The 23,792-nt window shown below is 41.1% G+C and overlaps 1 protein-coding gene across 19 annotated transcripts in view; it reads left to right on the top strand.

Moving 5' to 3' along the window:
- Window positions 1-23,792, top strand: part of shank3a (SH3 and multiple ankyrin repeat domains 3a) — a 175,741-nt gene that overhangs the window by 112,251 nt on the left and 39,698 nt on the right. For 17 of the 19 annotated variants that reach the window (XR_008831987.1, XR_008831989.1, XR_008831988.1 and 14 more), the window contains 5 exons: window positions 357-423; window positions 1,300-1,529; window positions 1,920-2,086; window positions 10,808-10,989; window positions 11,414-11,437. Coding sequence is in view for 12 of the 19 variants with exons in the window: in XM_056416032.1 (XP_056272007.1) it covers window positions 357-423; window positions 1,300-1,529; window positions 1,920-2,086; window positions 10,808-10,989; window positions 11,414-11,437 (670 nt within the window). In the remaining 7 variants the exon portion in view is untranslated. The remainder of the gene's footprint in view (window positions 1-356; window positions 424-1,299; window positions 1,530-1,919; window positions 2,087-10,807; window positions 10,990-11,413; window positions 11,438-23,792) is intronic. The other 2 variants (XM_056416036.1, XM_056416034.1) reach the window with 1 other exon arrangement.

Here is a 23,792-nt window from a genome sequence, read left to right as displayed (position 1 = left end):
ATTGAATCGTTAATTGATATTTAAAACTTAAGCAGCGTAACGGTACTCATGCACTGCTGGTTTACCATCGTGGTCTGTGTCTGATTTCAAGCCTTTCTGGTTGATGAAGTCCGTGTGAAATTGACACTGACACTTCTTGTGAAGATCAAAGTTAATTTGTTTGTACATAAGGCAGGCTGTTTCACACAGTGCACAGAACAGTGCCACACATACAGATTCGACACATCTGACACAACCACAACAAAGGACGAAGTGTGGAAACATTTATTTATTTGTATTGAATTGAATTTAGCTGTTATCCACTTTCCGTCACGTGTTTCCCCCTTCTCTTCCCTTCTCTCTATCCCCACCTCCAGGTGGCTATTATAGCAGGAAACTTTGATCTGGCTGAAATCATAAAGGTCCACAAAACAACGGATGTTGGTAAGTTGACAGCAGTGGTGGTATATCTCCAGGCTACCTCAGTCTGTTATAGGTTTAAACGTGTGTTAGGGAGATGCAGCTAGCGGAGGGGCTCAAAACAGTGATTACAGGTTATATACAGAGGTGTGGGTCAATTAAGGAAAGGAAATGGTAATGTGTGAGATGTGGAGAAGGATTCAGGGATTCATATGATCCCTGCTGAGTTGAGACTTTTCTCATAGACATGTACATACAGGAAAACTCTGCCATCTAGTGTAGACTCGATATAAACCCTTATTTTGAAACTGAAAGTTATTCAAATATGTAATCCCTTTTAACAAATCATTTAAAATGGAAATCATGTGTATGTATGTAAAGTATGCTTCTTTCAATCATGATTTGGCCGCTTCATTATTACACTTTCAACACACTTTACCAAGCCAGTGTGCCGGTAGTGTAATTGTGAACTTAAACACACATTATTTCTTATTTTTGCAAATTAAACATTAAACATATCCATTAATGCCATATTCAAACTACTGCTTTCCTTTATCTGTAATTAGTTTACTAATTTGTCAGTAATAAATATTCAAACATGATAATTCTATGTAATATAATGTATAAGATTCACTAGGAACTACCACGATACAATAACCTCATCTCTAGGCTTTGCTGCAGTACCATCAGGACCAGATGTATCATTGTATCACTTGATCAGTGTGGAAAGGTTTGCATATACATTATAGCTGCATACAAATGTTGAAAATTAAATGAAATCAAGTCTAAACCAATCTGAGTGACCTTGAGGTGTGTGTGGAGTTGCAGTTGTTTCCCCATCAAACCATTCGCTTCCTACAGTAGCTTCACATGATAAGGTGAGTCTCTTTCACCTCTCAGTGCCTTTCAGGGAGACCCCTTCCTACACCAACCGTCGACGTGTGACGTCTGGCCCGCTGCCCTCGCCACGTTCCTTGCTCCGCTCTGCGAGTGACAACAACCTGAACGGAGACCACGATTACATCCGCAGTCAGGCCCCGAGAGAAATTCGGGGCCGTCAGGGCCACTCCCCTGTCCCTTCACTGCGCAGTCTGCCAGCTTTTGCACAGCAACACAGCAGCCTTGGAGAGGTAAGATGTGTGTGTGTGTGTGTGTGTGTGTGTGTGTGTGTGTGTGTGTGTGTGTGTGTGTGTGTGTGTGTGTGTGTGTGTGTGTGTGTGTGTGTGTGTGTGTGTGTGTGTGTGTGTGTGTGTGTGTGTGTGTGTGTGTGTGTACATTTTAACACGTTCCAATTCATTCAGGGTTGTTTGGTAGTTTTTCCTGATCCGATGTGGGGTTTTGAGACAGGGATGTCTAGATGTACAGATTGTAAAGCACTCTAAAACTAATTTGTAATTTGTGAAAATGGGCTATACAAATAAACCGAATTGAATTCAAACTAGTCTCAAAAACTGAAGAAGAAATGTAACCATGTTGTATTAGTGCTGCATATAATACCCTGTTCTTCTGCTCTATGTCAGAGCCGTCATGGAGATATCCCTGACAGTCTCCAGAGTACGGGCAGCTCCAGATCCTCCCATTCCCGCTCGCCTTCGCTACATCACATGCATGAAGAGGACAGACCAGTTCCCAGAAGGTCCCACAGCCATGGCTGCCCCCAAGGACACGGCCATCGTGGAAGACTCAGGTCTGTAAGATTTTGTTAGACCTCAGCTCAAACGTATAAAATAACATAAAATAGAATAAGATGAGATAATCCTTCATTTGGTCCCGCAGCAGGACATTTTTAGGATAACAACAGCAAGGAAGATAGTGCAACAAAAAACTGATTTAGTATACAAAATAAGTAATTATACAGTAAATATAATAGGAATAAGGTTACTGTAAAACTTGAATAAGATATTATTGCACATATGAAAGAGGAACAATTTAATGTTAATATTGCACAGAATATTGATATTACACAGTGGTATACATTCATATTGCACATTAATTAATTTATAGATTGCCGTTTTGTGGTACTGTTGGTCTTTTTGAAGCAGTGTTGATTTTGAGTGACAGCAGCAGGAAGAAGGAGGAGGAAGGAGCTACGGTATCTCTCCTTCACACACCGCAGCCAGTCGCTGAAGGAGGCGCCCTGTGCTGTCATATGTTATTTCTAGTGATTTCTCAACTTTTTTTTGCTTTCTAAAGAGGCAAATCTCTCTCTTTAATTCCTGTCTTGGCAGCTATTCACTTTAATGAGATAATCTGTGATTGGTCTTGTGATTGAACACTTACTTTGATATATAAACCACATTTCAGGAAGCAAAAACTGCCACGGGATGTGCCTGAATCACTTGTTAGTCACCAAGCAGCCTTCTGCGTCACATTCCATCTGCTACTTTCTGCTGCTGGTGATAAACATGACATAACATCAATCGGTGCAACATCTGATTTATTTATTCATACACCCTTACCCGGCACATATGAAAGTCATTTCCTGTCAAAACTGTACTTGCAACCAACCCAGAAAAGTAATCTGTATGAAGCATAAACTGGGAATTTAATCTGAAAGATAGTGGCTGATTGAAACACTGATCAGCAGGAGGTCTTTATAATTGCATTTGGTGCAGCAGTTGTGTGGCCCGTGCTCCTATCAGGGTATGAGGATAGTGATCAGTGGCATGGTGTGTGTGTGTCTGGCAGCCCTGTTTATATAACAATCTCGGATGAAATAGTGCATTTGTCCTGCTGGTAGGACGGAGGGCAAATATCATACTCATCCATTTCTGTGTGTGTTTGTCTCTGTGTTTATATGCGAGAACATTTATACTTGAACATTGCAATGGGCATGAGTACTTGCACAATTAAGAGACAGACAGATGGAAAGTGGCTAATAATTATCACTTGAAGGCTGCCAATCTGTCAATATGTTTGTCGGTTTGTGTGAGAGAGGTTGAAAAGCAGTGGATAGAGCTATGAGTAATATCAGTGGACGAGCCGCTCGGTTCAAAACAGCTTGTCACTCGATGGAAACATAACACCTGCAGATGTAGTTGTGCTGCTGGGGTGCTGGAACTCATCTCCTCCCTTGTGCACCGACCCATTAGACAAACTGAACAGTAAACTAGGGCTCTGATCACATCCTGGAGCGATAGATTTAAGTGGTTTACTGACACTTTATTTGTTACGCTTTTTATTATGATCATATGTCAGAGCAAGATCATCTATGTACAGCACACACCTAGGATGAAACACACACTGTGTGTGTGTGTGTGTGTTGTCTGACAGGGGAATTGCATTACAGCTCCAGCCATACTCCCCTCTCCCTCTAATTCTCGACTGTCACTTTACTCAATCCATCACTCTCTCTCCCTCTCTCTCTCCCTCTTTCTCTCTCTCTTTCATTCTCTCTTCCTGACTCCCAGTCTCATTATGTCATTTATAAACACATACACACAGTAACATTAATCTACTGTATGTTTTGCTGGCAGAGAGTAGTAAACATCCTGTATTAAATCATGTAACATGCACACATCACAGCCATAGAAACTAAAGCTCTGAAGTGTGTCTCTGTGTGTCTAACCACCCTCTATCAAGGGCCCCATTTATGCTCACAAATTTAATGCATCTTATTCTGCTATATTTGGCTCTACTTTGGCATTAATGTCAGTGACAGTGAAACATATTGTTTGCTCATTGTTGTGGTCATCGTGTACAAGGTTGATGAGACAAAGTGCGCAAAAAGGAATGAAATGTTAGCATGCTTAGAATGTCTGCTGTGTCCTGGTCTAAATGGCCTTCTGTCTACTGGGGAGTTGAGACCCTTTTGCATTAACCTTCCATAAGACTAAGTATTAATGTGAGGCGAATGTATAAAAAGCCCAAAATGAGCAGCTGGTCTCCATGGCCTGAACCTGCATCCAAGTGGGACTGACGCTGTCCTTGATTACTTTCCCTCTAATATTTCTCCCTCCCCGTCTCTGTTTCTCTCTCTGACCTTCTGTTTATGCCGATGGTTTTACTCGAGGCATTATGGGTACCAGGGGAGTGTGAAATTAGTTTGGCCGGTCAACAGCCCGCCCAAAGGCAGAATCCTGCAAGTTCCTGTGGAACTCCCCATCACTTCATTCGTGTGGCACGTGCTCCGTCAGGGTTCAATAGCTTGGTCAAGGCTTGAGCAGGAATGGAGAGAAAGATGGAGACTGTAGTAAAAATAGTTAGGTCAGCTTTATTAGGACTAGATCACGTTACAAAAACAAACATGTGGGTTTGACAATCATTCAGCTGATGCAGTTGCCAATATAATAAGACATAACACTGTTTGATGATATTTTAGTTAGAACAAAGCAAGTTTGTTTGTGTCATAAGAGGTTAATTGGTTGTGCTGTCAATACGAAGAGATCATTAATCATCGAGAGCATTCTCTCTTGAGTGTCAGCTTCTGAAATTCTGATATCGAGCTGTGCACCTTAGGACCCAGCCATCACTCTTGGTTTGGAAGAAAAGCTCTGGAACTGACAGATAGACACATATTATGTTACAGAGCAGAGGATAAACAACTATTATCTTTTCCATTTTCACTTTGTTGCTTTTGTTTCAGTTTTCCTGGAACAGAAGAGAATGTATGGACACATAATTCCCATTTTCGATCAACTTCCTCTTTCATTTTCAAAGTGAAATGAGTTTTTTGCTGGTATTTATTGAATTTGAAAACAATTATTTCATGACACCTGAGAAAGCATTTCCAGCACCGGTTTTCTTGAATTCCCACTTGGCTGTAAAGGAACACAAAAGATGGCTGTAACAGGTTCTTGGCTGTCAGTCACATGTAGGTTTCTCCCCCCAAGGATGAGCACACAAGGGTGATATTGTGTCATCTTCTTTATTTGACTGCAGACTGCAGACGGTGCCTCTGCTCTCTTCTCTCGTGCCTCCATCCCTATTCCACCTCATATAGGGCAAAGACACTAATTAGCTGATCCCCTGCAGCTGAGGCCAATGTTGCCTCTTCCTGGCACCTGTTCCCTGAGCCACTCCCCCACGCCCCTCCACAGCTGAGCCTAACTACTCCCCAGCCACCATCATGGCGTCATTACCTGCTTATGTTCAGTATCCTGACCCATCATGAGATGAATAGAAGCTACAAACCCAATATGGGTTATCACGTTCCCTTCCTCATTTTAATTCTTTGTTGCGCTTCTCCTCACCTCTCCCTCTCCCCTTTTTGCATTGGTTACACAAGTGGCTGTTGGTGTGTAGATTATACATGGCGCGTTAACACAGACAAACGGCTGAGCCACACAAGGAAGAAAGCAGGACAGGAAGAGGAGGAGATAAAGAGTTGAGCTTCTTCTGTTTCATCTGTGGAGAATCCATATCACAAGAGGACACAGGAGGATCGCTCTTAGTAGTGCATATCATAATTTGTGTCAGAGGGTGATGCTGATAGGCTAACATTAATCTATTTTGCATTTTATCCTTTGTTTCAAACACTAATCCTCTCTCCACTGACCTGGCCACACACAATAAGTTAACGCAATACGACGAGGTCATGCAGTGTAAAGCACCCTGGAGGTGTTACAGCAACTTGCAATAATGTACATGCACAATATATAAAGGTGATTCTAAGAATTGAGCATGATGTGACAGAGCCTTCTCCATTGCGACTATATTATATTAAACAATGTGGATATGGATCATTAATAGTAGAATACATTATAATAAATGAATAGTAGTCTTCCCCAATTGTGGTGACTAGTAATTGCAGGCACAGACCTGTAACATTCCAGTAATTTGGATACCTTAACTCCCCTTGAGCGTCTTCTACCACTCATTGTGCTCCCGGTCGTGGGAGCAGCAGGATAACATGGTAGCCTTGATGTCCCTCTTGCCAGCCTCACACTCCAGCTCTTCCTGGAGGATTTTGAGGTGTTCCCAGGCCAGATTGGCTTTGTAATCCTTCGAGTGTGTTCTGTGTCTGCCTTGAGGTCCCCTTCAGTTGGATGTGCCCATGAGGTTTTTACTTTGAGCTCCTTCTGCATATATAAGCCCTTCACCTTTTCGGTTGCATGTTGATCACACCAATTGAAGCATGTACAAACAGATTTGCTGAATATGTCTGCCGAATGAGTCCTCATGATACTTCCACATTAATAGCCATAAACACTCCCACATTGTGCAAAAACTAATGGGACAGCACATATTCATTCAAGTGCAGCCACGCAAGGACAGATGATCATTAGGATGCAAAATGTGATGAGGATTATGACTTTGTTTATAAGGTGCTCATCTCACCTTAGATAGCTGGGCTATTTGAGCCAGATAAAACAAATTGATCCATTTACCGGAGAAGACAGAGCTTTCATGTGAGAAGATGCTGCAACTAATTTTGAAGGCGTCTGTGTAAATGACATTTTCTGATATTTGCAGTTGCCTCTTCACAACTATGTAGACTATTCATATATTTTGACTATAAACTGAGCTCAGACTCATTATTGAGCTTTTTAAATGTGAACCTGTCTCTAGTCTTCCTATTGATCCTAATCAAGCATCCGAGGTGTTTTAAATTGAGACTTCCAATAAGACCCACTTATCGTGAATAATCTCAAAGTTGATCTTATCTCTAAAAGATTGATAAAAAGGTGAAAGGCATGTAATAAATAGGATGCACGTTTGCTCTTGATCTTGCACACAAATTGAATTAAAAACCCCATCAACATTATTTGTTCTAGATATGAATATTCACGAAAACTGAACAATTTGTTTAAATTATAAAAGCAAATGACTTTTGATGAAAACCAGACAACAAAATCATTTTTCAACGATACAGTTATTAGCATTTATACCACCATCCACAAAAGTTGGAACCCCCATACTGTAAACTATTGAGGATGAAACGTTTGCAACTTATTTTATTTGGTATCCCTTAATTTGCATGAAGAATCACATAATATTAGTCCAAGGTCCCTGTGTTCTGTATAAACTAAAATACAGCTCATGCATTAGCTGTCTAAACTGAAATGAGAATATATAGAGAAAATAGTCAGCTGGTACAATAATCTGTGTATTTTAAGGCAAATGATCACAAATCATTTGTCATCATCAAATGACAAATGGACCGTTATGGAGATTCAAGTGCATATTATTGACTACTAATCAGTGCATTTGTTAGCTATGTTTTATGTTATTTTATTGACAGTTGCCATCGTTACAGAGGCAGGCATGTGTCCTAGGAAACCATGACGCTTTTGTAATATACTGCATTAGAACTGTGTGTGTGTGTGTGTGTGAGGGGGGGGGGGGTCTCTGTGCATGCAATGAACCTTACATCTGTATCTTGTAGAAGCTACTTATGAGGCACATTGAAAGAGAAGGAAAGAGAGAACAAATTCAACGAAATGAAATGAAAAAAAACTAGCAGCACACATTTGCATATGAAAACGGTAAATCGTGTCATAGTGCAAACTTAATTTACCAATTGACATGTTTAAAATTGTAACAACATTGATTGTTCGTGGAAAAAAAGTAGATATAACGCTGAAATAAAATGTATGTATTGATCTAGGTAGAATATTTGTTCCTATCCGGTATCCAACAGGACAATGACTATGGACCATGAAAACAGGCATGAAACCCTTGCGAAAATATAGAAACATGCAACTCTGGAGAAAAGGCAAGAACACTGAGTGTTTTTCGTGTGCCTCTTGAATTCAGATGAGAAATAAATTAGAGATTCTAAATGGGTTTTTTAAACCTTCCTTGTCACAAGTAGAACAGAGTCTGCTCTTTGCTCTCATTACGTCTTATTTCAAAGTAACTACAAAGCTTTCTGGTAGACCCTTCCAAATGTATTACAGCCAGAGAAGAAATGTAATAATGTAGAAGTGCAGTCTGAGATACTACCAACAAGTAGGCAGACTATGATACTAATTATTCGAATGGTAACTGGGGAGTTAAAGAGCATCCTATGGAAATTGCTTTCAAATTAGAAATGGGCAAATCTTACATGGTAAATATAAAGAGAGCAGAAATTTGGATTGTAGAAATGTAATGCAATTAATAAAAGACAATTCGGCAAATCACATTTCATAGATGTCAATGTTTTTGAATTTCTGATATCTGATTTATGGCAAATATCTTATTTTCATTTTAAAATGTTGATGACCAGTTGCCAATTCAAGTCTCATCTTGTGAAACGCAAACTGGTCAAAAAGAAGAGATAAGAGCAAGAACCATCTCCACCCCCTCCTTTCTGTCTGAAAGTTAGACAACATGTCAACCCGACTGTCATCTGCTCACCTCCAGGGAGCGGCTGAGGTCGAGCTGTGCACATAACCAGTAGGTGTATGTGTGGCAGAGAGATTTGAGTCATTGAAATATATATAATTTAAGGCAGCGGTCCCCAACCTTTTTTGTGCCATGGACCGGTTTTATATAAGACAATATTTGTATGGACTCGCTTTCATGGGGTGTGGGCGCTAAATATAACGTAATAAATATTTTTAAAAACAAATATAAAGTGCATAAAAATACAACTCATCATTACGCCAATTTAGTGGGAGCCCTGAGCTTGTTTCTCTGCAAAGAGCCGGTCCCATCTAGGGGTGATGGGAGACAATGACACCTGACGGGTGTTCTTTATGTCCAGTCTACTCTGTAACTTTTTTTTGGCCGCTGTCGCTGCAGAAAATTCTGCTTCACAAAGACACAATGTTGAAATGGAAGCAGGGTTTTTAGGGCATTTTTGGTGATCTCAGGATATTCTGACTTGATTTTAATGTAGAAAACCGGCAGAGTTGTTGTCTGAAATGTATGTTTAAGGCCACTGAAACCTCGTTTTTGCTAGCTTGTGGGTTTAATTGTTGGACGGATGTATTAGCATTATTAAAAATATATTATAAAGGGTTTAGAGATTTCTTGTCTTTAAAGGATATTAAGACAAATGGAAACTAAGTCCTGTGTATTATAAAATAGCTCACTCTCCTGCAAATTGTAGATTGGATTTTATTAGATATATGTAAATGATATCTATGTATTACATTGTTTTTTTTATGCAAGTCCAAATAGGATTGAGTGAAATCTTTGACATCACAAGCAGCAGAATGATGGTAAATGCAACTGACACCATGGTGGCAAAGTACTGTAGTGATGACTGAAGAAATAGGCGGAGCTCTGCCGCTGCTGTATTAGAGTTAACCGCCAGAGAGAGAGAGAGAGACAAGGAGAAGGAGAGAGGGAAGATGCAATGTGAAGAAATGTTAAGGAGGAGAGGGGTAAGAGGGTGAAAGGGAAGGGAAAGAATGAACGAAACAAGGAGGGGAATCAAGGCAAAGGGAAAGAGGGAGGAGCGACAATTAAACCAAATGGGCTGAAGCTTTTTGCCCCCCGCCCCACTGCACACAAGCACACACACACACACACACACACACGTACATACTCTCACAGCCCGCCTCAGGGAGCCATGGCGCATGCACGCTTGCAGGCAGACAGGCAGCAGGAGATCAATCGTGCTCTGGGACTAGTGTGTGTGTGTGAGTGTCAGCGATGTGTTAGCATCATGCTGGTGGTGGCGTATGCCATGCTAGCAGAGGTGCCCTGTTAGCAGGAGTGGAGAGGGCTGTCTGTGTATGTGCCTGTGCGCACGGCTAGAATGCACATAGAGGGCTTGTGGTGTGTGAGCGAGCCATCAAAGGGGAAGGAAGCCACGGAGAGCAGCAGCAGCGGCAGCTTTGGCAGAGTGTGTGTGAGTGTGTGTGAGCGGGCGTGTGCATGTGAGGGGTGGAGGGGAGAGGAGAGGCAGACGCGGCGGGACTCCCAGGAGAAGGAGCGGGAGTCGGGGAGCAGACCCAGCCTCTCTCCTCCACAGCTGGAGCACCAGGACGCAAGGACGAGGCAGGATCTGTAACCCGCTTGGAGCAGCTGGAACTGGGGATACACGGGGATCTCGCTCCCTCTCTGGAGGGGGCTTCTTCTGGAGCCCCAACTCAGGATGTGTTTGACTCATGAGTGCTTTCAGACGGATCTGACAGACCCACACAGAGAAAAAATCAGTGGCAGTCCCTCTTATCGTTAAACATTTTTACTCCGACCTCGGTTAGGACACGGCAAGACGGGAGTGATAGAAGGAGAGGGTGAAAGAAAGCAAGAAGGATATTGTCTGTGCTATTGAAGAAGGAAGAGATGGAATAAGAGGAGGAGAGAGTGGTTGGGGGAAGTGCACTCTCCGCTCATGACTCTCCCATTGAACACTGATTGTTGACTTGATCGACAGGCACTTGGACTTGTTAATGAATGAATCCCTGGCCGGCGTAACAACCAGGGGGTGTCACCAGACTGCTGTCCCGCTGACAACCATGTCGGTGACCACAGGCTTCAGTTACCAGCTCCCTGGAATCACCACAGTAACATATGTGTTTGTTTACAGCCCTGGCTCAGTGCAGAGAGACCCAAGCCCCCCTTATCACACGCCTCCAGCACTGACGGGCCCCCGTGGGCCCAAACGGAAACTCTACAGTGCTGTACCGGGACGTGCCTTCATTGTGGTCAAGCCCTACACGCCACAAGGGGAGGGGGAGATCCAACTGAACCGTGGAGAGAGAGTCAAAGGTAGGTTGTCTGCTATTGTTTGTGTACATGTTTGATGACCTCACTTAACCTAACTCTGTCACGACTACTTCTAGACTTCACTGCTTTTAATATTCTGTATGTCATCACTACGAGTTACTTGTAGGCTCTCCTGTAAAGTGTGTGGCGTTATGTGGCACTCAAGACTTTCAGTGCCAGGTTAGTTGCAGAATATCATAACGTCTCCCATACAAAGCACACCATTACTTCACTATGTTTTTCGGATGCAGTTATGTAATCATTCAATCCGGAAGTCATGTTGGTGTTGTTTGAGCCTGACTTCATGAATTGTCATTTCATCCATTGGTAAATGTGCTGTTTTCTGCTTTACACAGAGGTCCATTGGCTTTGCTTTCATGTGTTTGTATGTGTGTACTTTTGTCTCTCCATCCACGCTTCACTCAAGACTATGACTGTAATGACGTAGAAGGTAAACTCCATAATATTATTCTCACCCTGTATCTCTCCCATACACCTCAGTATGTCAACTCTAGACCTGCAGTGTAGCAATTAGTTCCCGACCCTGTTTGACCCCACGTGTGTGCAATCTCAGTCTGAATCTGTGGCTACTTCAAGGTGAGGGCATGCCAATCCAAACAGGTCCCATGTGCTGTTGGATGTTGGTATGCATACACTCACCCTCTGTCCTTCTTCCCCCTGAACATATACCTACTTTAGTCCCTCCACTTATCACCTGTCCACAGACACCCAGCTTCACATTGACCCCACACCCTACATCCTGCCACTTCACATACATCACCATGGATCAAACCCACATTAGCCGAATGCAACAGTTCCCTCATGTTCTCAGAAGGCTGGAGAGGGAGAGCGGTCACACTCATGCTGATGCCTCTCATGTTTCTTTCAGATCTACAGAGGCACAGAAAGTACAGATTAAGGGTCAATTTGGAATTTCAATTTGGATTTTTTGCAAACAGCCACACACACAAAAATGTGGATCACTCTCTTCCTCTTTTTTCCCAGAAACGTTCAGTAGTAAACAACACACGACCACTCGTCTAAACCTACTCACAAGATACTTCTCTCTGCCTGGATACATACCGAAGTAATCCTACTACTTCCTACAGGAGATGTTTTTTGTCTTCCAGCTTCTCTGACCTTAGAAACATGTACTAGTAGCACTACTCCTGATTTATTTGATGTCTTGTCTTCATACATAGTATTGTGTCTGTTTTATGGAAACACAGCTGCCATTTACACAGGAATTACTAAAACAGATGAGACACAACTCAGACCCAGCAATTCAGAATCATGTTTTTGCCAAACAAAACTAAATGATACAGCATTGTCAGAAACAGTTATGCATACTGATGTTCACACAAATTGTATCGGAAATGTGATGACTCAACAGCAGCCAGTATGCCTCCATCTACCGAATAGATCTGCTGTCACCGGCTTTTCTGTCGGTGCAGCTGAATCCATAACCCTGCCACTAATGTGAAAACATAGTGTTTTGCTGTTCTTTCATGTTGGCTATGCAGAAAACAAGCTTACAGTCGCATGGCTGCCAGCACCAAGGCCCAGCCAAGTAAACCATCTGGCTGTGATATGCAACACTGACCATCGTAACCATTACTGTGTTGCATTCAATATGCTTCTGTAGTCCTGGGATACAGACTGAGGAATACGTCACTGATGTCAAATGGTTGTTGAACATCTTAAAGCCCAGGCAGTGAAGGTTCTGTGTCTACGGTTTGTTAAGGTTACCACATTCTGTTAGTGCACGTAATCCTACCAGTCCTCCTTGTGCACGGAGAGGCAAGGCCCGAGAAGCCACATCCTCTCGGGATGGATGACCCTTGGTTTGATACATAATGCATTGCATCTAATCTGCATTCATAAATGGCTGAATTGTTAATAGTAATAGGGCACATTTTCAATGGAGGACAAGAGACGGCAAGGCAAGTGAAAAAGAGGAGACGATAGGAGGATTAATTAATTTATCTTTTCCTGTCTCATTTTCCTGAATAAGTTGACGAGCAAATCAAAAACACCGACACATCAAGCGCCTGAATAAATATCAACAGAATTCTTTGTGCGCTGAAGGTAACTTTGATACTGCTTCAGACTAAAGATATGTTGATAATTCAGTTATTGTGAGATCATGAGCCTCATAACCCCCCCTAACACAAACACACACATAAATATACACAGTTACTCATCTATGTCCTCACATCCTCGTCAATCACCAGCCGTACCAGCAGAGAAGCATCTTTATGATGGGATCAGACTGGGTGAATCTCACTAATTTATATATATATATATGTGTGTGTGTGTGTGTGTGTGTGTGTGTGTGTGTGTGTGTGTGTGTGTGTGTGTGTGTGTGTGTGTGTGTGTGTGTGTGTGTGTGTGTGTGTGTGTGTGTGTGTGTGTGTGTGTGTGTGTGTGTGTGTGTGTGTGTGTGTGTGTGTGTAACGCGTGTTACAGCATTAGCATAGATGTCTCTGAGCTCACCTGCTAGTAGGACAATGCGGTGGCCTGTTGAGGAAATGAATATGTTCTACTGTACAGGGGAAGATGTGTCTCCCTGTGGAGTTTAATGAAGACCATTAGTTCTTGCACATTCTTTGTCAAGTTCCTTTCTTGATTTATCATTTGTTAGTGATGGATGACTATCTGGATTCAGATGGTAAATAGCACTTCATAGCAAAGCTTCACGTAGCACTTTGTTTCTTCATATTCTGATTATTAGTTGGCTGTTGCCTCCTGCAAGATATTCATCACAATTTGAAAAGAAAACGTCTCAACATGTAATGAGAGCAAGCTGTTTAAGCAACTTCATGTTGCAGCTGAAGTGTGATTTAAAATTCCAAACCTCATCTTACGTCAACTGAGGGGTCTTCCTCAATTATTGATTTCTTTTTAAAGCCAATTAAAATCAAAATCTCCTGTTAAGATTCCCCATAGAAATGATCAGGAATATCCAGTGTGTTATCTATGCTGTAGCAGTCTGGAATATATATTGATGAAAAAAGATTTTGGAGAGTGCAAAGCAAATGTGAACTGCTAGTCAGCCTGCAAGTCCACCTTTAAGAGCCCACAGGCTCATAATAGCAAATCAAAAGATTTTAATGTGAAATCTTGATCATGCGCACACTTATTTCTGAGGCGGCTTTCTCAATTCTTTTTTCTGTTTTGGCAGCTTCTAAGTGCGTGCAATTGTCTGGATTTGCACTTTAAATTTAAGTTCAGCCGAATTGTGGCAATTCGACTGATCCCTGTCTTACCAACTTTATTCTTAACGATACGTTTTTGCCACACTTATTCAGAAAATAATGTCATTCTGAATTCCTCCACAGTTCCAGGTTCAAGATTACATTGTTTTATTCACTATCGCATTGTGAAATTAAATTGTCTTAGGCTCATGAACAACATACAAATAAAATGTTACTCATAATAGTGTTTTTATTTTGTTTTTTTATCCTACATAGAATTGGATCGGATCACAGTAAGCCCAACCACTGCCGATTTCCTTGGGCATAATTCAGTAAAGTGGTGACAATGGCCTTAAATCAACTTATCAATGTTATTCTCGGAATGTCTCTCATAATCTTCTCTGCTAAAATGAAGATTGTAAAAAGGAAAGGCCAGGGTGCCAAATGTGAGCGTGTGAGTTTGTGAATACCAATTGCTGCTTAAATATATAATTTAAAATAATTTTGTTCAAATCATCTGTTGCACTCACAATTATTTCCTCCCTCGGCATCTCAAACGTTGACTTGCTGTGTAGAACTCGACTCTTTTTGTAATCTCATAATGTTTCACAGGATGTGTTGGTGGATTAGTGCTAGTAACTTAACTGTAGATAGCAATAATTATATTTCGGTTTGAGCATTGCTATGTAATTAATATGTTTACTTTTATCATTTACATTAATAAAGTATTTACACTAGAATGAAAAAAAGACACCTTTTTATCAGTTATGTATTCATTAATGTGATGCCTTATAGCTGATATCCAGTATATTGAAGACGATGATGCCTATGACATTAATGATTAACATGAATGGAACATTTATTTATTTATTTTTCATTTTGAGAGAAGGATGGCAATGTGGTTAAGACTATAAATCATCAAGGAGACCATTATTTTCCATTCTGCTATCACAAATAAATGATGTGAATGTTGCAGGTTTGTAAAGGGACTTCAGTAACTAAGAATCTTCAAGCTTATTCTCATGTTTACAAGTTTGATCCATTGTCTGAACCAATCAGAAACAAATATGTGAGATTTAGAGAATGTGTAAGGGGAAATAAGACATGGTTCACTATATTGTCATGTGATTCCACATTTTCATCCTTCATTTCCTCTTAGTTATGCACAAGATGCACATTATAACCCCAATGAACAACAGTAGATGGGCCTTAAATGTTTGCTTAGTTTAGATGCCTGAATCAAATGCTACACTACTGTTGTGTACCCATGGAGCATGTGTTTAAAAAAACCTCCCACTCTTTACTCTGTGATTGTCAGTCCATTGGGCTGCTGTCTGAAATCAATGTCTCTGGACAGCCTTCGTCTCGACAAACAGCCCTGCTGTCCGCCAGTTAACAGGGTCATCCCCATTCAGCTCTCCAAGCAGACTCTGAGTCCCGTTTAATGAGATGTGTTTGTCCTTCCTCACTCACGACTGCCACTGGACCAGAATTCACTTCATTGGTATCATGGGGTGTTTCATTCGGCTATGTGTGTGTGTGTGTCTGCTTATTTCACTGATGTCAGTTCAAAGAAATGGATGGTTACAAGTTAATCAGATTGTGTGGTCGTTCTCTGCTCACATGTGTGTATCTGGCCACAGCTGTGTGTGTGTGTGTGTGTGTGTGTGTGTGTGTGTGTGTGTGTGTGTGTGTGTGTGTGTGTGTGTGTGTGTGTGTGTGTGTGTGTGTGTGTGTGTGTGTGTGTGTGTGTGTGTGTGTGTGTGTGTGTGTGTGTGTGTGTGTGTGTGTGTGAGATGATCCCTTTTGTACACTCCATTAACAGGTTGCCTGGCCCGTGCCCCCACCTTGCATCCCCCCTATATACTCATTCCCCTGCTCACCCCTCTGTTTGTTTCTACTCTTCCCCTTCATCGATGTAATCTGATCTCATCATGCGGATGGACATCTCTTGAAGGGCCACTTGCTATCACCATGGTAACAAACAGGGACACACGCCACTGTGACCCGGTCAAGCTTTGTGCAAACTTGTGACCCCATACACCCACACTCAGGTATACAAACCCATTCACACACATACATACACTTTATCAAAGCCAACGCTAACGCAACGGTAACACACAGGAACACAAAAACACATTCAAGGAAACGGATGTGTGTGTGTGAACATGCTGTTTCCCGCACTGTGAGCCTTAAGTGCACATGCAGGACATTCTTCTCCTCAACAAGGTGACTATTTAAGAGCATGCTTTGGTAACTATGTATTACATTGCACGCACACAACCAAACGCAAACTCACACACCACGTATACCTTCTCCAAACGCCATTATAAATCTTGCAGACAGCCATGAAAATGAAACCAGTGGAAGTAACGTTGCGATTAGACATTCACAAACGTGATTAATGGGGTTTGGCCGCAGAATATGAACACCTTATGGGCAGTGGAGGATACCTGGACGAGCTCTACGACAAAAACAAACACACATGGACTGGGGTCATCATGTGTTATTCTAGGTCTAGCTTCACACGGGCTCAGAACGTAGCTGTTGTGATCTCTGGGAACATGCTGGCACACTGATCACATGTCTTACAACGGCTACATCTGTCTGTTGAACCTGTGTCTGAAGATATGCTTCTCTTCGCATGTACTTAATTGTCTCCAACAATAGCTACACAGGTATGTACATTAATTTGAGCTAGTCCAGGAGCCTGTGGATTATACAAGTGAAGCACTCTACAATATAAATTTGACCACAAAGTCTGCTATTGTTAAGACAAAAATGCATATTCATCTGTCCGTTAGTGCCTAATAGCTTTGACATATACTTTTAAATGATACAATTGTGTCTTTAGAGAATAAAAAAAAAACATTTGGTGCGAGAAACAATATTCTTTTAGAAATATTCATCCATTTTATCTTTTCGTCTGCTACTTGCAAATCAGGTTGGATATGAGTTTGTGTGCCAAGTATTGAATTTAGACTAAATATGTTAGCTTCCAACAGTGAGCTTGGGTTTAATTACTGGTAATTGGACTTCCTCTCTGTCTGGTAGCACACAGTCTTCTAGTGTTTGTCGGTCTGTGTGCTTGCCTTTGTGTGTTTACGGTTGTGCAGCACAGTGTAAATAATTGCCTCCCACAAGTTAGATAAACAGCATCCTTCAAGTATTCAGCAGCCAGCTGTCTTAATATCCGAGGCACATATGAGAGAAATGTCTTTCTCTGCCCATGTTCTGTCTTTTCACTCTCTTAAAAACCTGTGAGCACATACACAATATATACATATATATATATTGTGATGTTCTTTATTTAAACATTCAATATTAAAATCAAAAAAATTTCAAATTCATTAAAATTAAAAAAAAAATTTTTTTATTTTTAATTTTGAAATATTAGTGCTGATTATATATTTTATTAAAAAAACCTTTCTTATAATAGAAAAAATCACTAAAGAAGAAACAAATAATATATTAAAAAAATATTAAACAAATCAAAAAAATAACTATGAATTAACTAAAAACACCTGCAAAGTTTCCTGAACCTTGACAAACACTTGTGTTCTTTTTTTTTTTTTTTTACTTTTTTTTTGAAATTTAAAATTTTTTTTATTTTAGAGTTTTCTTTTAGATTTTTGTGTAATCAAAAATATTAAAGAAATAAAATAAAAATAAATTTCAATTGATTTGTTGATAATTTGTAAGAATGCATGACATTTTTGTTTTTTTAATTGCATTACAGAAAATAAAGAACTTCATCACAATATTCTAATTTTCTGAGACAGTCCTGTATATACATCAACTATATAATTTTTTGCTTCATATCAGTGTATTCAAAGCATTTAAAACGACTGTACAGTAGGACAGAACTCAGAGGCGTAGCTACTGAACGTTTGCCACAGGGTAAGAGTCTGCAGCACATGTGGCTTTGGCTGTGCCCCTTTGATATGATTCTAATGATCGAACTGTTAAGCCAGATGTTGACTTGTTAACACAGCGGAATCTTATCCATAAAAAAAAATGGAAACAAAATTTCGTCCAAAGAATTGTACTCTAGATGTGACATTTTCTTTAATTTCTGAGCTGATTCCCAAAAGCCTTCTTACTTTATCACAGATCAAGCATGTAAACTACCTGTTAGCTACCCCCCTCCCTGTAAGGCCAATGTTTGCTCTTCCTAAGTGTCATTTAAATAGTCATATACATACAGTTACTGTCATGAAATTGTACCTCTGCATTTAAGCCATTCTTAGAGTTTAGGAGCAGTTGGCTGCTATGAAGCGGACGGGGAGCATCATGGAGTTCAGTGTCTCGCTCAAGGACACTTCCTTGAGGCGGGGATTGAACTACCAACCTTGTGGTTGAAGGACGGCCCCTTAGATAACTATCAAATAATTTTTTTTTTATTCAAACATATTGCTATTATCTGTTGATAGTATGTCATCATGCTTCTCAGCAACCCTCACAAGGAAAACCAGAGAGGCCACAAGAATGAGTGTGGGGGGGGGGGGGGGGGGGGGCGATACTGGACGTAGTCAAAAGCCCAAGGCAAGGACGTTGATGTCACAGCTAACCTTCGAGCTGTCCAATCAGAGTCACAGTGGGGTGCAACGTCCCGCCCACGCACCTACCTGCTCCCTGCTGCACACACCACCTGTTCTCCTATTACACTCTCATTCTCTTCATTTTTTTGTTTTCCAAACATGTTTACAGGGTGCATCCTAGCTAACAGGACTACCCCACACGTACCCTATCATTAAATTAATTAAAACCCATTCCTGCCTAACATAGAAGTAATTCACTGAGATGTAGCCTCACACTAAATGCTAATTAGAAACATGGCTAAGCCAACAGTTGCAGAGTGGATCAGTGTATGGATTAACATGAACAGGAACACTGCTGCATTAACTGGAGCCGTTACCTGATGCCGATACATATTCAACACAAACATTGATATGCTTTTGATTTACAATCACCATCATGTACAATGTGACGCACACTGTTTGACTTGGGCTCGACGAGGGCCGGGCCAAACTAACTGAGTGACTCCAGATGGTTGATGACAACAGGCCTTTCCTGTCTTCCACAGGGACAACCCACTTTGCACGTATCGGTGTGAAAATGTGCATTCAAAGGTCATGTCCTTTTTACACATTTGAAAAACCTTGTGTCCTGACCTCTTTGTGTTGAGCTCTCTCTCCAAATCAAAAACAAAATCTCCCTGAAATGAAAAACAATCAAACAAGAACACACTCATTCTCCTTTGAGATTCTGCTCATTAATAATGTTCCTGAATTTCACCCCATGACCACTCGCTTACCCAACTCTCCCATAAAGTCACATGTAATTTCATTCAACAAGGCATTTTGTTGTGTAATAATATGAAGTGGAGGCTGGAGCATTACAGCATCATCAACATCATTATTCACAGCATAGACACCATCATTCATGTGACAACCTGACTCGTCAATCACACCGTCAGGTGTGTGATGAACAACTCAACAACAAACAATCTATCACTAATCTATTAACGATCAACAGACAATCAATGGTTGCTCTCCAGCTAATCAATCACTGGCATACTGATGGAGAACCACTCTTTTCTGTTCCCTGCTGGTGAGTGTACCAGGTGATAAGTCCGGATATGATCTTGATCAGTTTGTGTCCATGTTTAATGGAGATTTTCTTGCGTGTCCCGATGCGTAATATATTAGTGATAACTCACCTTTGTATTTAACATAGTTTCATTCTATTTCTGTGTCGTCAGAGCCAGGGGTACATGTGATATTGTCCTCGGCTAAGAAGAAAAAAAGACGGTACTATCAGGTAGTCAGTTCTATTTGTGTCTCCACCTGAGGGTTGACACAGTACGGGAGAAAGAATGAAACATGGAATGAAAAGCAAGTGAGAATGAAAGAATAGGAGTGTCATGTCGCCCTCAAGCCTCGGAGGGAGGGATGAGAAGAGAAGAGGGATCCCTCTGAGTCAGCCTTGGAGGTCCCCCCCCCCCCCCGCATCTCTTCTTCCACCTCCTCCCACTATACTTTACAACACTCCTGCTTCCTCATTTTTCTTTTTTGTCTGTAGCCTTCTTTCTTTGACATTGTTTCATTGGTTCCATATTGTTGTTGTTTTTTCTTCAACTATTTTATAACTATTAAATCTCTCTCTCTCTCCCTCCCTCCCTCTGCTGAATACTGATGAGCCAGAGACTGCACCACTCCCTCGCCCCTCTTCTAAGTAAAAGAAGTCCAATGAGGACAAACATGCAGCAAACCACAGCTCACATTTGACTCAGAGCAGCGTAACTCCCTCTTGCTTCTTATTTATTGTCCCGCTACTTCATTCACTCTTGTATCTACTCCGGGGTCCACTCGCCCTTTTCCACAACATCGTCTTAATTGGCAGCCACCTCTACTTCTCCTATTTCATGTCAACCTCCATCCTTGTCATTAGATCTAATTTCATTATCTATTCATTAAATCTACTCTTGTATTATCTGTCGACTATATAATATTAAATCTTCCTGATTCCATATGTGCTCTCTTCTCCCCCAGAGCATTAGCATGTATTCTCCGACTCATATATTCAGGTATCAATGACCGCATCATAGTCATCCCCCTTTCTCGTTCTTAGAGTGCGTGTGTCTGGTTGTGTCCCCCTTGTTTCAGAAAGATGCAACTCTGCTCTCTCTCTCTATTACACTGAATTGAACTGAGGTTTAATAAAGAGTGGAGGGATCCAAATCTAATTACAGCTCCACTCAGGTTATTGGAATGCTCTCCACTATCACCTTCACACACTTACTGTCAAGCGCACACACACACACACACGCACGCATGCACACACGTATATGTAGCCTGAGACATATGCTTTCTCTCTATTCAGAAAAGCCTATACCTAATACCTAACATTACACTTTTACTGTACGACATGCAAACACACACAATAGTGCTGTACATATTTGTCAGTGAAGCATCGTCAGGTTTTCTTTTTAATCGAGAATAATGGGATTCCCACACGGGGTTCTGTGAGCAAACCAAGAGGCCAGGAACCCAGGTCTATTTATTTGTAAATATATTTATTCTTGAAAATAATCTAAATACTAAAGACTCAAACGTCCTTATCGTTCAGAAAAATCAACGTGCAGAGAACCTATTGTAGCATTTTATAGAACTCAAGTTGTGTTTTGGCTTTGGCAAGTCTCCCATGGCATCCCTGTCTGAATCAGTTTGAGTGCATCAGTGGCAGAAAGCCATCAGCCTCTCTCAGCATAGCTGCATCATTTCTTGTCAGTTTCTGTGGGCAAATACAGGAGTTTGACGCATCCACTGTTATCTGTGAGAAATATGGCAGTTTGCATGTTTAGAAAAGACTGTTCCTTTCCTCACCAGCTGTTACTCATGTATTCATTCATTATTCACTATGAATGATTATTCATTCATTATTCACTATGAATGATTCATAGCAGGTGCCTTCTTCACTCTGTGAGTACATGCCTGTGTTTCTGTGTCCATTGCTTGGAATAAAGAGAATCTAAAAGGAAGTATGAAGGCAAAAGAACATGAATCACGCGGCTCAAAGCAATATAGCGTTGCAAAGCAAGAATTTAAATGAGCTCAATTCATCATTGCATACACACAGATATACACACTCGAGCAGGGGTGCATTGAGGCAGGGTGTGTGAGGAGTATAAATAGCACTGCATCCTCACGATGCTATTTTTAAGCCAGGAGCCTTGACTGATCAAGGGCACAACTCGGAAGTTAAATGCACTCACAGAGACGGAGAGCAACACTGTACCAGACTTCTTGGACACTCGTGAATAACTGGGCGCCTGTTGAACAGTTGTTTCCTTTTGTCAGCTGTGTCTGTCTTTAGCTTGCTCTCATCTCTCTTTGCCATTGCTCAATGTAAGCCTCTTTCTGTCATATTCTATGTCATTCTCCCCGGCTCTCTATAACGCTACAGTACTCCCGTTTAATGCTTTGTTTGTATTCTATTTTTGTATACACTCTGAACTTTTACGATAATGGCCCAGTGAGATTTTTTTAAAAATTCATAATGAGAACTTCTATGAGGCCGTGCAATGCAGCATGTTGGGCAGTGTCACAGAAGATCCAAAGTTGTACTGCACAGTATATAGAATATATGTACCTCAGCACCTTATTTGTCATTGTAATGGAGCGTGTGTGTGTTCATGTGTGACTGAATGAATGCATGTCACCATCTGCTGTGTGTTTGCACTCACTAGTTTACCTGTGGAGGTGATTATGAATCAGTGTGGCAGGTCACTGCTTCAAATGATACAGTGGAGACCAATGATGTCCATCTAAGGTGTTGGTTGGCTTATGTACTGAACTGTTGTTTAGTTAAGCCCCAATATTCCTCCATAGCCAATAGAACAAATGGCATGTATTGTTTTGCAGTGGAGCAACTTCTTAACCCTTGTGTTGCCTTAGGGTCATTTTGACCCGAATCAATATTACACCCTCCCCCCGCCTTTGGGTCATTTTGACCCGATTCAATGTTTCACCCTCCTGTTACCTTTATATTTACTAACATATTTTACCCTTTGGGTTCAATTTGACGCCAGCAATTAAAACCTCCAGAAAATTATTAGAATTAATATTGTTTTCCAAGTTTAAGTGTGAGGCACTTTATGTTTGTTTGTTGACTACCGAAAGAACACCGACATTAAACATTGAATGGGGTCAAATTAATCCGAAGGCGGGGGGAGGGTGTAATATTGATTCGGGTCAAAATGACCCTAAGGCAACACAAGGGTTAAAGACAGTCTCCATTGTTTGCATGAAGCTGAGTACCACCTACTGTATTAGTGTATTTATTTTCCTGCTTGAGGTTAGCTGTCACTCATGCCTTCGTTACGTGTAATTATTAGGACTGAAGACTTCCATCAGAGAAGTAATTGCTTTCTTCACTTTGACCCAGGGATCTCGTTCCTATGCTGTTGTCCCCTTTCCAAAAAACTCTCAAATTAAGTTAAAAAGGAACATGACCATTCAGTCTGAGTATCAGTTGCATGCAATCACATTGTTGTCTGCCCTTTGCATCAGAACTCTACAGCGTGGTTATTCCTTTGGTCATAGTATGCGTACATCAAAATCTCATTTGGCCATGAAATCTCTTCCAGCGTCTTTTGTGTCAACCTGCCCTTTCAGATTGTGAGATTTGGCATTGAGAGATTGAGGAGTGCTAGCCTACTCATAGTCTTTAAATACAAAAAACGATGCTGGCGGTGTCTGAATGGCGACTTTGTCACATGGCAGATGCTAAAATGAAAAAGATCACTATCAGCTAAAGTTTGTCAAGGCTATCCAATTTGTAAGAGCATCTGAAGAGCTAATAGTCAAAAGTTCCTGTTATTTATTGGACCTTCTTTACAGAAAGTGTCTCGTGATCGTTCCACCACTCTAATAGAAATATGTTATCACAAAATGTGACTTAACAACATTCGTGAATGAGAAAATGTAGTTGTCTGAAGTGCACTTGTTGCAGACTGCTGCCAATTAGAAACCACAGCTGGTGCTTGTTCAAATGCAGTTGCATCTACAAAGCTCAGGTGGTTGTTGGTTTTGATCGTTTTACTGA

Source organism: Pseudoliparis swirei, chromosome 6 (assembly GCF_029220125.1).
Source record: "Pseudoliparis swirei isolate HS2019 ecotype Mariana Trench chromosome 6, NWPU_hadal_v1, whole genome shotgun sequence".
Taxonomy (NCBI): domain Eukaryota; kingdom Metazoa; phylum Chordata; class Actinopteri; order Perciformes; family Liparidae; genus Pseudoliparis; species Pseudoliparis swirei.
This window is presented reverse-complemented; position numbering and strand designations above follow the sequence as displayed.